The sequence below is a fragment of the Colobus angolensis genome, unplaced genomic scaffold (assembly GCF_000951035.1).
Source record: "Colobus angolensis palliatus isolate OR3802 unplaced genomic scaffold, Cang.pa_1.0 Scaffold324, whole genome shotgun sequence".
NCBI lineage: Eukaryota > Metazoa > Chordata > Mammalia > Primates > Cercopithecidae > Colobus > Colobus angolensis.
In genome coordinates, this window is record NW_012116533.1 from 373,949 (window position 1) to 391,391 (window position 17,443).

Sequence of the window (17,443 nt, forward strand, 5' to 3'; positions counted from 1 at the left end):
CCAAAAAAGTCCAGGACCAGACAGATTCACAGGCGAATTCTGCCAGAGGTACAAAGTGGAGCTGTTACCATTCCTTCTGAAACTATTCCAAATGATACAAAAAGGGGGACTCCTCCCTAACTCATTTTATGAGGACAGCATCATCCTGATACCAAAACCTGGCGGAGAGACACACAAAAAAGAAAATTTCAGTCCAGTGTCCCTGATGAACATTGATGCGAAAATCCTCAAGGAAATACTGGCAAACCAAATCCAGCAGCACATCAAAAAGCTTGTCCGCCACAATTAAGTTGGCTTCATTGCTGGGATGCAAAGCTGATTCAACATACACAAATTAATAAACGTAACCCATCACATGAACAGAACCAATGACGAAAAAACACGATTATCTCAATAGATGCAGAAAAGGCCTTCGACAAAATTCAACAGCCCTTTATGCTAAAATCTCTCAATAAACTAGGTATTGATGGGACGTATCTCAAAATAATAAGAGCTATTTATGACAGACCCACAGCCAATATCATACTGAATGGGCAAAAGCTGGAAGCATTCCGTTTGAAAATGGCACAAAACAAGGATGCCCTCTCTCATCACTCCTGTGTAGATCATTCTTTTAAGGCTTATTCATTGGAGAATATTTCCCTAGTTCTCCTTTTACATGTCAGAGGTTGTATCTGACAATAGGAGTCTTAGCAACTAGTAGAATACCAGACCACCACAAGTTCCATTTTCTTTTTTCTTGAAAGTGTTAATTTCTCATGGTTGAATTTCTTTTAGACCATGTCAGGTTACTAATTAGCCCCTCTGTCTGTTCCAATTTGAACAACTGGTTAATGTTAAAAAAATTATAATGAAATGAAAATGCATTTAAGATCTGGTGCTTTCTGTACATCATCCATCAGAAAGATTGAAAGCTGATTTGTTGGGCTATCAGTTTCCCACTGTGAAGCCCCTTGTCTTTTAAACTAACTGGTGTCTAGGTGGCCATTTTACTCTATGCTTATAGCCAAGTTTCATTAATCATTATAAAAGAAAGCAAGAACTAACTTCAGTCTCTCACTCTTATTAAGTGATCAAGTGATAGTCTTATCAAAAACAAAGTATACCTGGCAGTAACTTATGGTGGGATGGTAAACAAAAGTTGGGACTTACATTCTTGTCTGATTCTGAAGACCAAGAGAACACAACTCCATTAAAAGCATCCCAGAAGCAAATGGATTATTTAAAACTAAAGCTAAATCCTTGTTGACTTTTTTGGTCCTGGACTTGAGTTATCTCTTGATTTTTCTGGATTTAAGACAAAACCAAATTGGGAATTCAGTGTCTCGAGAATCTTTTGTCTCCTAGATCTGTCCAGATGTGAGAATATTCTACTCTTATTTGAATACCTCATTTATTTTCCTGTAGGTCCAACTGGCCCTCCAGGAGATCCTGGACGCAATGGACTCCCTGGCTTTGATGGTGCAGGAGGGCGCAAAGGAGACCCAGGTCTGCCAGGACAGCCAGGTAAGACAAGTAAAACATGCTGTTGGTGGAGGGAAAGTCTTTGAGTCTGGGAGACCTCTGGACATAGGGCCTCCACTTAGAGCTGTGAGATCTTCCCTTGATGTTAGCATAGCTGACTGGTGAATATGGAACTGGGGAAAATAGCAAAGCACATAATAAGGAGATTTGTCACTATAAGAGAAGCATACAAGGTTACTTTTATTTGTGTTTAGAGCAGTGGAAAGCTCAGTTCTTTCTCACAATGAGAATTTTCCAGGCACTCACTGTACTTACTTGTTCAGCAAATTTTCAATATGTTGATTTAAATCCCTTGCTTGAAATTATTGTGAATATTTCCACATTTGAAAATATCACAGCAGGCTGTAATTTCTTTCATAAAGAGCAGCAAATATAAACGAACAGTTTAAATGATTGCCATAGACCTTTAAGAGTCATGGTGACGTTTCATGTTGAGATGATAAATTGATATTAGGAGCATTAATAGGTGCTCCTGATAATATTGAGTCTGATATCTATTAGATTTTCAATCTGTACTCAATCTACTTTCAAAAAGAATTTGAGTCAACTTGAAATAAAAAATACACTAATGTTAAGATTTCTAAAATAGAAATAGAGGATCATACATTATATAGATCAGTAATATATGTTAACAACTCTAGATTATATAAATATAACTCTAAATAAACATAAAGAATTTGTATTTCAAATATCAGTGGCAGCAAGGCAGAGTGGTAATACCTATAGCCTTCCTAGAGTCAATGCCCTGCCATTTCATTAATGCTATGTTTCTAGGGAAATAACGAGTTAGTGTCGTCTTCATCACAAGAGTTTCTGTGAACTTTCCCTAAAATGAAAATTTATACACACACTGTCCAAAGGCCTGTGTATACAGAAAATTATTAAATGAACTCAAACCAAGAGGCTAAATCAGGAAGGGAAGCCAGTGGTAGATTGAAAATGGGCATTTTGAAAATACTTCTTTAGAATGCCCTGCCTGTTCTCTACACAAAAAGGTATGCCTGAGAATAATTTCCCCAGACAGATTCAAAGGAAAATGTTTTTCAGCAATGAAGCTGGCAGACTGATGGCAACCACACCCTTCCTTTCTCATTGATGAACAAAACAGCAGGCTGAAAATTGGTCATGGAGTTCAGATTCTTTTAGTACAACGAGAGACTAAATAACATACAGACTCTCCAAATAAGCATATTTTATTTGTCTCCTAGCCCATGATATCTGACAATGCCTTTATAGACACTCTATAAATATCAAGTAAGTTAACTAGTCAAATGAGGTAATAATGTTTTGTCAATAACTGTAAGAGTGGATCAGAGCTTACTTAATCTTGTATACTGATGATTTCATGGCAATAGGTACCCGTGGTTTGGATGGTCCCCCCGGGCCAGATGGATTGCAAGGTCCCCCAGGTCCCCCTGGAACCTCCTCTATTGCACATGGATTTCTTATTACACGCCACAGCCAGACAACGGATGCACCACAATGCCCACAGGGAACACTTCAGATCTATGAAGGCTTTTCTCTCCTGTATGTACAAGGAAATAAAAGAGCCCATGGTCAAGACTTGGGTGAGATAATCAATATTTAATTTCCTACTGTGCATTTTGTTTTTGTTTCAGAAATCCTGTTGGGTTCTAGAGTAGCCTTGGCCAAAGTGCCTCTCTCTATTCTTTTGGGGCTTCCGAATTGAAAACCATGTCAAAGGCAACTGAATATATTCACCATGATTTTTAAATAAATAATATTTAACCTTAAACTAAAAGCATTAATTAGCTCTTATGAGTGCAATTCTTGGCCTAAAGCAAATCATTTCACAAAGGCCACATTTACTTTTATTTAGATTAGCTATTAATGAAACAGTTTCACTGGGCTCTTTGCAGTATAGCAGCTGCTTGAGTGTGCAGTGTTTATAATTCATGGGAGATAGTTACCTCATCTTTGAAACTGGTCTTCATCAAGTTCATAAGTTCTGAAGAGAATCTTGGTTCATAGATCAACGAAAGTAAGGTCATCGCTTAATTATGCTAGTTTGTAGTTCCTAAAATAAGTACCTTAGCTTTATAAAGTATTACTGGAGTCATTTAAAGCTGTATAAAGTATGACATTTCTGTACAAAATCCATTTCATTTAAAGTGCTCCCATGTATCTTCTCTATACTGGGGTGGGCAGCTAGGTTGATGGGATGACACTGGACTGATTCACTCTCAAGGACTCTTCCATCCCCATGAATTCTTTTCCTGGAATTTTGACTTTGGATGTTGAAGTCCCATTGTCTTTCCTGGGGCTGCGTGGTGTTTTTTTTTGTTTGTTTGTTTTTTTGTTTTGTTTTTTTTTTTTTTGAGACGGAGTCTCATCCAGGCTGGTGTGCAATGGCGCGGTCTCGGCTCACTGCAACCTCTGCCTCCCAGGTTCAAGCAATTCTTCTGCCTCAGCCTCCTGAGTAGCTGGGATTACAGGCACCCGCCAGCATGCCTGGCTAATTTTTGTATTTTTAGTAGAGATGGGGTTTCACCATGTTGGCCAGGCTGGTCTTGAACTGCTGACCTCATGATCTGCCCACTTCTGCCTCCTAAAGTGTTGGAATTACAGGCGTGAGCCACCACGCCCAGCAGGGCTGCCTATTTTAGGACTGACTATCCCCTTTGCCTCCATAAAGACTTTTAAGAAGATAGTCTGGGCTCCCAGTTTCTGGGATCTCTATGATGAGAAGCTTCCTGAGGTCTCATTGGCTGGGCCATTCATTCTGTGGAAATGGTTCTGCAGCAACAGAGACCCCGGAGGTCAGCTTTACTCCCTACTTTTAGAAAGGATATGGCCACATCTGCCAGCCAGTTCTAGCCCACCAGAGTAAGGATATTCACTTACATGTAAGTCAGTGGTCATAGGTCATTTTATGAAACCAAATAATGTAAGGGTTTGCCCAATAGCTTTCTTCTCCGTCTTCTTTTTTTTTTCCACTTATATTTCCTTTTTCTCTTTTTCAACTTTCCTCTGCACTTTTCTTTCTCTTTTTCACTTGGTTACATGTTTTTAAATTTTATAACTGACAAATCTTCATTAAATTAGTAATTAAATTATCTTTCCATAATTTAATTGAATAATACATATCTAAATAATTAATTTAATATCTTCAGGTAATTTTCTCTAGTCTTTCTCCTATAAAATTCTTCTTTTTTGTTCAATCTCTCTACACTGTCAGACTTATAATCAAACTTTAAACTTCACATCCCTAACCTACCAGATCAACAGAGGAACCATTAGAAGTTTTGAGCACTACGAAATTAAAAAATGTAATGCAAAGAGAAAATAGAATCTGCTATCAGTATGTAATTATAACTTTTCAGCATCCACGTATTTGCTCGAATAGGAACAGTCAGATTTAGAGTCTATAAATAGGCCGTGACTCTGGTAGTTTAGGCCTCAGACACAGGGAAGGCCATGACAGAGCCCAAGATCCTAGGAATGGTCCTGGATTGCAGAGGCTTTGCTGGGGCTCACACAAGGATCACATTGGAGGTATCTTGATGACTAAGCAAAGATAGAGGCAGCTGTAACTTTGATGTGAAAGAAACAATTACCTCCTGATAGAATAAATGCAGTCTGTGTTGAATTAGTGGAAGGATTATACAATGTAAGAAAGAGGACGGAGAAGATGGATTAAATACTAAAGCTTTTATGTCTGGGAGAAAAATAAAACATACTGAGAAGCATTAGTCTATTAAAGTCTTATAACTGTAGGGTATAGAGGGCATTGGGAGTATATGGGATCACTCTCTCTTCAAAAATTTGGAGACTATATCCCAGAATTCTGCATCATTGTGGGCAGCCACAGGTGCAACCAGATACTCTAGATACTTCCATCATTATGGGCCTTCCTTTTATTTGCCTTTCTTTTCTCTTCCTTATAAGACCGGGTATTTTCAACTCTGTCCTAAATTAGGCAGTAGAATAGTTTTCTTTTTAAATTACTTTATAATGTACAAAGGACTTTCATGTCCATTGTCTAATTTAATTTACACAACTATGATTAAGAAAAATGTATAGAAATATTCTGCTTTTTCATTTTACACACAAAGAGACTGGCTAATAGGTTAAATAACTTACTGAAACCTTACACAGTTAGAAAGTGATGGAGGTAGGACTTGAATCCAACACCTGCCAATTCTAAATCCATTTCTTTTTAAATTTTCCCTTGTTCACTCTTACAGGACTGTGAGTCAGTCAGGTTTTTCTTAACCAGTTTTTTAAATGGATAAATTTGACTAAATCAATGATTTTCAACCTAGGGAATTTTCTGAAGACTCCTAGTCCTATGCCAAATCTATTGTATAAAAATTCCAAATAATTCTGACAGTACAGGTTTAAGATCTATTAGTCTTTTATCAGTCATCTTCAGTCTGAGATAAGCATACCCCTTTGAATATATGAAGAATTTCCAAGATGCATGGAGGCATAATTTTTTAAAAATCAAATTTCAACTCCTTGACTTTTATATATATTTTCTCCTAAAGTCAATCTGACTTGAGCAGATATGCTTTGGGTAATCTCCTTTCCCATATCTCCTTTCACTGTCATGCTTTCTCCACTTTGTAAGAGTCATACTCTTGCACATTGCCTTGAAGTATGAAAACCTCTGACAGACAAATTCAAAGGGATAATTCAAAATAGCAGCTTTGCTAAAGATACAATTACTGTTAAATCCAGCAATCCCATTACTGGATATTTACCCAAAAGAAAATAATATATCAAAGGGATAGTTGCACTTACATGTTTATTATAGCACTATTCACAATAGCAAAGATATGGAATCAACCTAAGCATCCAGCAAAGGATGAATGGATAAGGAAGATGTGGTGTATATACACAATGGAATATTATTCAGCCATATTAAAAAAAATGAAATCATGTCATTTGCAGCAACATGGTTGGAAGTAGAAGTCATTATCTTAAGTGAAATAAGCCAGGCACAAAAAGACAAGTATCACATGTTCTCACTTATATGTGGGAGCTAAAAATTTGAACACATGGACGCAGAGAGTGGAAAGACAGAAGAGACTGGGAAGGGTAAGTGTGAGGAAGCGGGAGGATGAAGAGAAGTGGGTTAAGGGATACAAACATACAGTAAGATAGAAGGAATTAATTCCATATTTGATAGCAGAAGAGGATGACTATACTTAAAAAAATATATTGTACATGCATGATGTACACCCTAAATACCCTGACTTGATCACTGTGCATTATATACATACATGTATATATATGTATATATATGTTCATATGTATATATATATGTTCATGTACCCCATTATTTTGCATAAATAAAAAATTAATAGTTTTGTTAACGTCTCCATTAACTCAAGCTCTGTAATTCACTTTAAATCCATCTTACTAAGAAATACGTTTCTAATAAAAGTTTATTGTAATAATTATATAAAAATTTATAATACATATGTTTTTATCAGTTATGAATTAATAATAACAATAACAGGTCAAAATAAAATGTTTAACATGTAAAGTCTTAGAGTCACAAAAAGTTTTTAAAAAGTATATTCAATTTTAATTTTTGAGAAATATGATAGCATGATCAATAAAAAACTTTTAAAAAATAAAACTATGTTACATTAGGATAAAACTGTGTGAGAAAAGTGGAAGGGAAATATAATTTTTAAATGTAGAAGGAACAATGTATAATTTCCAACTGTTAAAGACAAGTTTATATATTTTCTATAATGGTAAATGTTAGATCTCAAATCATTATACTGGATGCATTTAAAAGAGTGATATAAAAGTTTGTTCTTAGATATCAATATTCACAAAACACCATAAATGAAAGCTGGCAAGGTAGAAATGTGATTTGCAAATTCCCAGTCCCTACTATTACAAAGTGGAATACAGAAGAGTGGGTGTGGAGCTGAGAGACAATAGCTAATATCTTAATACTGGCACAGTATCAATTTAAACTTATGATGAAATTTAGATATCAAAACTTTAGATATTTAACTTTCAAAAGTGTAAGTGCATTTTTCATCATTCTTTTGTGAGTAAATGAGAAAAGAAAGGCTTGATCACAAGTAAAAATAACCTCTCTTGTCCCTACTAGCTCTGAATTTCAAAGGTTAGTTTCTTTCTTTTTTTGGTTTGCTTTCCCCTCACATCTTTCCTTCCTATCTTAGTTTTTTCCTTTTTACGTATTCTTCAAACCTGTCTGTGGTGGCTCTGCACACTGGCCAGTATTACTATTGTCCCTAGGCCTAAGGAGATTGCAAATTCACACAAGATACACACTGAGGATGTCTTAGAAGAAGAGAGGGCAGCCTGGAGCACGAAATATTGATAATATATTGTAAGGACTCAGTATGTGTCCTTCACTTGCACACAATGAATTACTAAATATTCTGCATAAGACACCATTGTTTATAAGATGCATCACTAGTTTAAAAACAGCATTGGGGAATAATATAATGAGCTACCACAATAAATATTAGCATACATTATAAAACACATCCTAATTTTATAAATGTTAAAATATGAGTAAATCTTAGATTTAAGAAATATAGTATATTTATTACCTATGAAAAGCTGGCAAGTTTCCTCGAAAGGCTGTCTGCTATTGTTTTAGAAGAAACTAAAGTATCATCATCATGCAGTCCTTTATTGTTTTCTCTACAAATCTTTCTAGGGACAGCTGGCAGCTGCCTTCGTCGTTTTAGTACCATGCCTTTCATGTTCTGCAACATCAATAATGTTTGCAACTTTGCTTCAAGAAATGACTATTCTTACTGGCTCTCTACCCCAGAGCCCATGCCAGTGAGCATGCAACCCCTAAAGGGCCAGAGCATCCAGCCATTCATTAGTCGGTAAGGTATTGATTTAGCTGTGACTTTTACCAATCCCCAGTTAATTAGCTAGTCATATTTGAGTCCAAAGCTAACAATCTGATGATATTCCTCCTAGATTAGGTAGAACAGAGGTACCTCTTACTATTAAATTAAGTATTTAGTTTGACTCATATTTATTGGTGGTCTGCTTTTTGACCAGGCCCCCATGATAGACATAGTGTAATAGCCAGATAACTCACAGTGTAGTACTTATTTATTACATAAATTTGTCTAATATATATCAGATTTGGGCTAAGTTCTACAATAAATATAATAAAAATGTTATGAAAGCATAGGAAAAGAGATGTTTAATTTCAAAGGGAGAAATCTGGGATGACCATATGGAAAAAATATGTCTTGAACCGATCAGTCCTTGAATGACTAGACGGACTTGAGGCACAGGCAGTTATAAAGGGGAGATATATACTAGGCAGATAAAATGACAATAGGTAATAAAGTAATGTATCTAGGGTGTAGTATGTAAAGGTTATGTTGGGAGAAAAGATTGTAAAGTTAGCTTGGGCCCAGATGGTAGAAGACCTTCTGTACCAAATTGTAGTTTGAAGTTTACTTGATATGTTACAAGGAGCCCCGAAATATTTTAGAGCTACACTTCAGATTAGATTATAGTGCCATCAGTGTGTAACATGGATTACAGAAGGGATAGTCTTGAGGTAGAGAGAACAGTTAGATTGAACGGTATTGCTATAGCCCTGATGTGAGTAAATTGGAACTCACAGTAGGGTACATGTATCACGATATTAGGCTAGATAGGATTTGACAGTTGATAGCTGTGGGAAGAAGATGGTAGCTGAGATTTGGAGCATGAGTAACTAAGAGGATACCATTAATAGAGTTTTACCATTTTGAAACCTAGTTTGACTCAGTCTCCCAAGAATGTTGGTTATTGCCATTTTTATTCTGATCATGACCTAGGATTTCAGTAAGCATAAAGGATGAATTGCTGGAAAGTCTACTTCCTTTGATAGTAAATATAAAGATTAAAGCTGGTTCAGCCTTAGTAGCAAATTCATGGTGCCCTTTTTAATACATTTTCCTGAATCCTTTGGGAATTTGGGAGTGTGTGAGTGTGTGTGTGTGTAATTTTGTTAGTCCCAACTCTTGGGAGTAAAACCTTGTCTAAATGTATTACTTATTTTGTTAGGTAAACTGTAAAACTGGCCTCAGTAATATGTCAAGAGGTCCACTCATGTTTTTTATTAAAGATATGGAAGACTCAGCTATATTTATTCTGTTGCTATTTTACTTGATTTTATAGATTTCAGCCACATCTCCAAGTGCCTGGGTACCTGCCCAGCATTCTGGATATGTTGTACTTCTCCATATATAGTCAAATGTTTAATAAATGTCCTTTGGACCAAGAATAATGGGTAGAGATTGAGAAAGTGTCCGTTTCTTATGTTTTCCAGTCTTTCTGACATTGTTCTTACCACAGTTTCAGCATTACTAAATGCCTCCCCTCCAATTGAGCACTTTGACAAGTAGTATGTGCAATACAGCAAGCCAAACTCTTATGGCAATTAAGGCATTGACTATAGGAAGTATGAATAGAAATTTAGGGCAGAATGGAATATCAAAAGGCCATTGCACTGGTTCTGCAGTTTTTTGACAAAAGTTTACAGTTTATTATGTATATTGGGAGAGAATACTTAGCAAATGCAATCCTCAAAGTGCATTTCTTCACCTTTTGTGATCATTGAAAGACACATTAATTGGCTTCCATGCCAGGAAGGCTTCATTAAGGAGGACGGCTACTTTTCACGTGCTCACTCTGTAAATTATGTTCCTTTTCCTTTTCCTTTACCAGATGTGCAGTATGTGAAGCTCCAGCTGTGGTAATCGCAGTTCACAGTCAGACGATCCAGATTCCCCGTTGTCCTCAGGGATGGGATTCTCTGTGGATTGGTTATTCCTTCATGATGGTATTTTACACTCTTCCTTGCATTTGTCATCATAGCTGACTGTCTGTTCCATCTACATTTCTTCCCAATATGAGGAATCCCTGTCATTTGCATAATAAGAAGCTTAAACTTCAAACAGCTTCTATCCAAGCACTCTGTTCCCCCTCCCACATTTTTTGTAACATATTTTCATAATCTGCCTGTTACTTTTTTTGACTACCCTTGGTGTGGATACTATTGTCTTACCTCTGGGCCTGTTCGTTCACTGGATTTGAATCTGGCCAAGCCCAGCACACATCTTTGCATATTCACTAAGCTATTATGGCAGATGGGTATTGTGGCACGTTTTTCCTTGTCTTTTATAGCATACAAGTGCAGGGGCAGAAGGCTCAGGTCAAGCCCTAGCCTCTCCTGGTTCCTGCTTGGAAGAGTTTCGTTCAGCTCCCTTCATCGAATGTCATGGGAGGGGTACCTGTAACTACTATGCCAACTCCTACAGCTTTTGGCTGGCAACTGTAGATGTGTCAGACATGTTCAGGTAAAGTGCTTATAGCTTTAATTCAGGTCCAAATCTTCCTTCAGAGATGTTAGGGAAGAAAGAGACAATTTATGGGCGGTTTATTCTCAACAAATGTTAGGAATGTATTGGATTGTGTACTTTGTTCTTGCTTGTTCTTCTCATATACATGACTCAGGTCAGAAAAACAGATTTGATTAATATTAGGTGAGTTTGGTTTGTGATAGCTTAGTAGCAATCCTTCAATAATGAAACAGAGATAAAGAAAGGTTATGTGACCTTCCTAATAAGTCAGCAGCTGTTCAACTAGATTGAGGCCACCCCAGGAAATGAAGTTACAGTCTGTCTTCTCCCTCTCAGTTCAGTGGTCTCCTTTCCCAGGATATTTTAAAGATTCTGATTTAAGTGTTTGAATGAGCAAGACATACATAATATATGTACCTCAGGATACTTCAATCTATTGATTTTTTTCAGTTTAAATTTATTTTTCTGTGTTGCTTTTGAATTATCACTACTTGATATTTTTCTTATGGTCCTTGTTATCTATTCATCATCAGTTGCCCAGATTTCTCTCATCCTGTGAATATTAGAAAAATGTATGAGAGAAAGAGAAAAAAATAGAAAATAAGAGGGAGACACAAATATACAAAGATAATAGTGTTGGGGAGAATAGTTACAAAATATCTGTGACCACTAATGGTTCTTCAACCATATTAGTCACTGCATTAGATCATATTGCTGAAAAGTAAACCATTATGTCACCAAGAGAGCTACTTAACACAAAGAGAATGTTTAGTTATAAATTTGAACCAATAACAGAATTGAAATACCAGAAAATATGGATCTGATTGTCTTATTTCTTATTTCCCAGTAAACCTCAGTCAGAAACGCTGAAAGCAGGAGACTTGAGGACACGAATTAGCCGATGTCAAGTGTGCATGAAGAGGACATAACATTTTGAAGAATTCCTTGTGTGTTTTAAAATGTGATATATATATATATAAATATATAAAATTCCTAGGATGCAATGTCTCATTGTCCCCAACTTTACTACTGCTGCCGTCAATGGTGCTACTACATATGACCAAGTTAACATGCTGACTAGTAACCATGAAGATTCAGATGTACCTCAGCAATGCACCAGAGCAAGGTCTCTATTATTTTTCTACTAAAGAAATAAGAAAGTGAATTTACTTTTTGGGTCCAGAATGATTTTCTCCAAGAATTATAAGATGAAAATTATATATTTTGCCCAGTTACTAAAATGGTACACAAAAAATTCAGTTAAGAGAAGAGTTACAGTGAGTAAAATAAAAGACTGCAGTTTGTGGGAAGAACTATTTTTCATGGTGCTACTAATCCTGCTGTATCCCAGGTTTTTAATATAAAGGTGTTAAGCCTATTTTGCTTTGTAAGTAAAGGATGTGTATATTGTGAACAGCCTTTTAGCTCAAAATGTTGAGTCATTTACATATGACATAGCATGAATCACCTATTACAGAAAATGTAGGAAACCTTAGAATACAGACAGCAATATTTTATATTCATGTTTATCAAAGTGAGAGGATTTATATTCCTACATCAAGTTACTACTGAGAGTAAATTTATTTTGAGTTTTATCCCCTAAGTTCTGTTTTGATTTTTGTAAAAAACAAACCCTTTTAGTCACTTTAATCAGAATTTTAAATGTTCATGTTACATACCAAATTATAATATCTAATGGAGGAATTTGTCTTTTGCTATATTCTCCAAGATTATCTGTTAAGACCATATGCCACCTGTTTTAATGTTTCTTACATCTTGTTTTTACTCATTTCTGACTGGACAAAGTTCTTCCAAACAATTCTGAGAAACAAAGCACACACATAGAATTAACAATTCTCTTCCCTCTGCTGCTTATGTAAGAATCTTCCTGTGGTCTCTACTTGTACAAAGCTGGGAAACAACACTTGGTTAGTCTCTTTTGAGTTACAAAAAGCCAATTGATGTTTCTTATTCTTTTTAAATTTTAAATATTTTACTATAAATACTCACAGGATACCTTATTTCCCTAGCTGTCATCTTCTCACTTAATGTTTTTTTAAATCCACCAATATAAATTTAATTAAAGATATATGTTGTAAGGATGGTCTGTTGTGTATCTCTTCAGCCTGTGTGGAAAAAACCTCTGCTCATTTACAGATAGATTACCAATCTGCACGTGAACAAGTCATCTTTTCCCAGGGAATCGGTTTCTCCATGCTTTGATCACTCTGATAGTAGATAGAAAACATATAGTAATGTAAACTTTTTCCAATGAAGAAAACTACCTATTGGAAGATATTTCTGAGGTAATAAATTTCTTGACAACATTGTGTTAATGGCTGAGAAAGGAAACAACTGGCTTCTATTTGGGGAAGAATTCGTTAATAATGTTTCAAGCAGGTTAGTGAGCTAATATTCCTAATGATTAAGAATGAACACGCATAGTTCTTTAAAATAGTCAAGGACTTGTTAAAAATAAGATATTAAAAACTTCCATAAAAAATTTGTGGAAGTACTATGGTGAGTTTTACAGTCATACACAATTAATGGTTTTCTCACATTGGCAGGAAATGAATGAACTATTCTGCTTAATCAGATAGTTTGACTACCAAATAGTTATGTGTACCAAATGTGCTTTTACCAGTTAATGAATCTTTCGTGATTCAGATGTTACTTAAGGACCAAATCCTAGTCTTTTATAGCTGTGTGTGTGTGTGTGTGTGTGTGTGTGTGTGTGTGTGTATGCGCACGCGCGTGCGCCCGCACGGATGTACACATGTATCTTTCGAAAAGTTGAGGTCGACATGAATAACTTCCTATACACACACACACACACACACACACACACACATTGTTTAAGAAAGTAGACATTCCAATTATTTTTATAGCTTATTGGCCTGATCTATGCCATGTTGGTGTCACACTCATTGCTTCCAAAGGAGGTTGTATTGGACACCTTGTGATTGTATGACGTTTTTTCTCACCCAGCCAAATTTGAAGAACACTTTTTCATTCTTGTAGTGGCAATGAGGTTCTTTGCCTCAATGTCATGACAAGCCGTCAAACCCTTATTCAGAAGTTAATCACAAGAGGGCGCTGTTGCCTATAAAAATGAATCGGCATGTATAATGATTTGTTTGAGCTCAATGGTGGTGGTGGGGTTGTCCAAAGTCCTGTCTCTAGATCCCCTGTTTTAAGTTTCATGTATTCTTTCAGCCTCATAAAAATCATTAGCAAATATTTTAAGAGGTGGCCTACTTTCCCAATGTCTGCGTCCAAAATTAAGAGAACAGCTTTGCTGTCAAAGATTCTCTCTCTCTGTCTTTTTTTTTTTAGACGGAGTTTCGCTCTTGTTCCCGGGGCTGGAATGCAATGGCGCGATCTCGGCTCACTGCTGCCTCTGCCTCCCGGGTTCAGCGATTCTCCTGCCTCAGCCTCCCGAGTAGCTGGGATTACAGGCGCCCGCCACCACGCTCGGCTTAATTTTGTATTTTTAGTACAGACGGGGTTTCTCCATGTTGGTCAGATTCTCTTCTTAAGAGCCTGATTAACAGTTGGTTCTGGTAGCACTTCCCATGCCTCTCAACACAGAAGCAAGGAGCAATCACTTTTGTTTGACGGAAACTTCAATTGGTTTCCTTGGCAGAGAAACTCAGTTCTCAGGCTGGACTATACAAACACCTTCATCCCTAGGCAGCTCCAAAATACATGGAATAATATTTAAAAATCATATGTCATTTCCATTTTAGAGCAGTGGTTTTTTAGAGTATATTCAGGGAGCTTGGAAAGTTTGTTTGGTGGAAATACTCCTAAGTTGGAATTGAATCCAGAGAGGCCTGTCTCCTGAGTTCCACATCAACAAATATTGATTGGATGCTTGTGAGCTTAGGACACTATGATAGACAGCAATCCAAAATGAACTCAACCAGGAAAATAAGCAGTGACCGTAATATAGTAAATCCTCACCTCACGTGGTAAATATATTTTTAGAAGCTGTGACTTTAAAGGAAACGATGCCCAACATTATTCAGTTATAATGTTGGTGAGGAAAAAAAATTGATTTGTTATGTGTCATTTAGCTTTAAAGTCGAAGTTTCCAAGAACCTATGGAGGTTAAGTGAGGACTTACTGTATGTACACTGGAGAAGAGGTATGCTAGTCTGTCTTTGACTACCAAATCTTACTAACTCTACGCCTATCAGATAATGGGGGTTTTTGCAAGAGTAACTGTCTGGAGGAAGCTGGCTCACCAACCTGTTCCTCAAAACATGGGCTAAAATCACATTTACGTAATCTTAATTATTTATTTCTCTATTAGTGGACTGCATACCCAACACCTGACCCTGCAGGATAACAAATTGCTTACATCATACCAATTTATGCCAAATATCTCTACTTCCCCCTCCACCATCACATTTCATCGTGCTTTCTGCCTCAGAGGGTTCCTGAGCCCTCTAGCTTCTGGTTGGTTTCAACCAATTGGAAGTCCCCGCAGAATACCAGAGAAGGGGAGAAGAGTTGGGTTAGGGTATTTATTTTCATGGCTCCTTCTCTATGAGGTCACCTTAGGTTGGCTTGTCACTCTTAATTGAATGTCCCTACTCCTCTCAAGATGACTTGCTATTCCTAATTATCTTCCTTTCTGGTTCCAGTAACCCCTTCTTATGTTTTTAGGTCTAGGTGTGATGGGTACGGTAACAAGTCTGCTGTGCTGCTAGACTTGGATTCCTGAACAACCATTTGTGATTCCCCCTCCACACCATGTATATATTTCTAATTAAACGCTCCTTAGGTTATCCTAATTTAAGTGTGTTGTACTTTTGCTGTTGATACTCCAATGAATACTCAACACTTCTAGTTTTCAAAATCTAGAGAAAGTGCTTTATTTCCATATGTGACAAAATGAGGGTGAATTGATAAAACTGACATGCATGATTAAGCATGCATCTTTGACTTTGAACTAAGGGATGGGCCAGCAGAAATATGACTTAACACCACCTAATCTAAGACCTAGTTTATGAAGAGTTATTGGAAACTGTGTTCCAGGGTACTTATGGTGAAATGAGGCAAAATATGTTCCTTATGATCCTAAATTATTTATCTTTTTCCAAATAGTGTCCCACTGGATCTCTAAAGAATACACTTTTATTTCCCCCAGGTAGTCATTTGTCTTCCTCCATCTTAACTTCAATTAATTAATTTGTTACCTCATTAGCAGACTAGATTACAAGTACCAATAACTCATCTATAAAAGCTCAAAAAAATCTCGTAGTAGTATTACTTCAGCCAGAGGAATCTGCTAAGCCAGATATACCTGTAGCAGTCAGTGAAAAGCCCCAAAGTGTTACTAGCTGAGAAGGGAGTAATTTATTGGTTTTCTAGCCTCAAGAGCATCTGTAAAAGTAAACCTGCAGAAGTTTTTCCGATCTGCTTCCCTTGTGTTCAAGGGTACCTGAGTGAATACTTATACTATGGATTATGGAAGACAGGTCAGGTTCTAAAGCCAAAGACAGTCTGAGAATACTGTACTTGGTAATTTCAAGCAGTCCCACGTCGAACCTACCAAGAAGCCAACATACTTTCTCTTCATGCAAAATAGTTTTCTGGCTGATTTTCATAGGGCCAGCAAAGTGCTTGCTGTTGCCAGTCTATCAAAAGCTACAATGGTAACCCCCGATGTCAGATCTTTGTGTCTCTCTGACACAATAATTTGACCTTTGCTTGGGCTCCAAGGAAGGCTACCTCTAACACCTCAGTAGTAATAAGACTAACACCTTATATTTATGTAGTTCTTATTAAAATATCATCCTTCACACGTTTTATCTGAGTCTCAACAACTCTGATGTACTCAAACAGTGCAAGGATTAGTCTCCAATATACGGATGCGGAAGCTGAGCCTTGGAATGCTTAACTGACCCCAAAAGTCACAGGACAAGTTACTAAGTTCTTTTCACTCAAAATCTAATCATCACTTTTGAGCCATGAAGATGCCCATATCTAAAATCTCATGATCCTGTGTGGTGGACATTGATAGCAATATATATAGGGGTCTCTGCCTCATAAGAAGTGATAGGCTGTGTTTTGGAAGTCTTGGTTCACAGTGCTTTCCTAGCACCTTTGCAGCACCTGAAACCCCTTGGAATTAACCTCTAGACACAGGGGGCTTATAGTGAATCCATTGTACCTCAGGATGCTCTGTCTGGTCTAAGCCTCTATATCTAAAGAAAACTTTATGGGTCTGGCCTGGTGCCCACCTCATGTGAACTTCCTCAGGGCTTTTGAATACAGATGAGCTCCTGGAAATTTAAATGCCCTGGCCTGCAGCCTCGTCAATGGTATTAGTGTCTAAGGAAGGGCCAGTTTTGTAAATCTGAGACCATCCTGCCAGTTTTATTATCTATTATAGACAATGCAGAAAGGACTCCATGGAGGGGAAAATTTCTTTAGCTCCAACAGTGAAGTTCGTTAGATTTTGTTTACACTTAATATACATAAACACATAGAAGCAATTTGAGTTTGCTAACTGTAACCTCCACTGGTCATATTTTACATGCAGTAGTTTCCCTTATTTGACTCCC

The 17,443-nt window shown here is 36.9% G+C and overlaps 1 protein-coding gene across 2 annotated transcripts in view; it reads left to right on the forward strand.

Annotated features, from left to right (window-relative positions):
* Positions 1-12,968, forward strand: part of COL4A5 (collagen, type IV, alpha 5) — a 304,873-nt gene extending 291,905 nt beyond the window's left edge. For both annotated transcript variants that reach the window (XM_011951663.1, XM_011951664.1), the window contains 6 exons: positions 1,408-1,506; positions 2,880-3,092; positions 8,204-8,381; positions 10,231-10,345; positions 10,690-10,862; positions 11,713-12,968. In XM_011951663.1, the coding sequence (XP_011807053.1) occupies positions 1,408-1,506; positions 2,880-3,092; positions 8,204-8,381; positions 10,231-10,345; positions 10,690-10,862; positions 11,713-11,794 (860 nt within the window). In that variant the 3' untranslated portion in view covers positions 11,795-12,968. The remainder of the gene's footprint in view (positions 1-1,407; positions 1,507-2,879; positions 3,093-8,203; positions 8,382-10,230; positions 10,346-10,689; positions 10,863-11,712) is intronic.
* Positions 12,969-17,443: the final 4,475 nt, after the last annotated feature.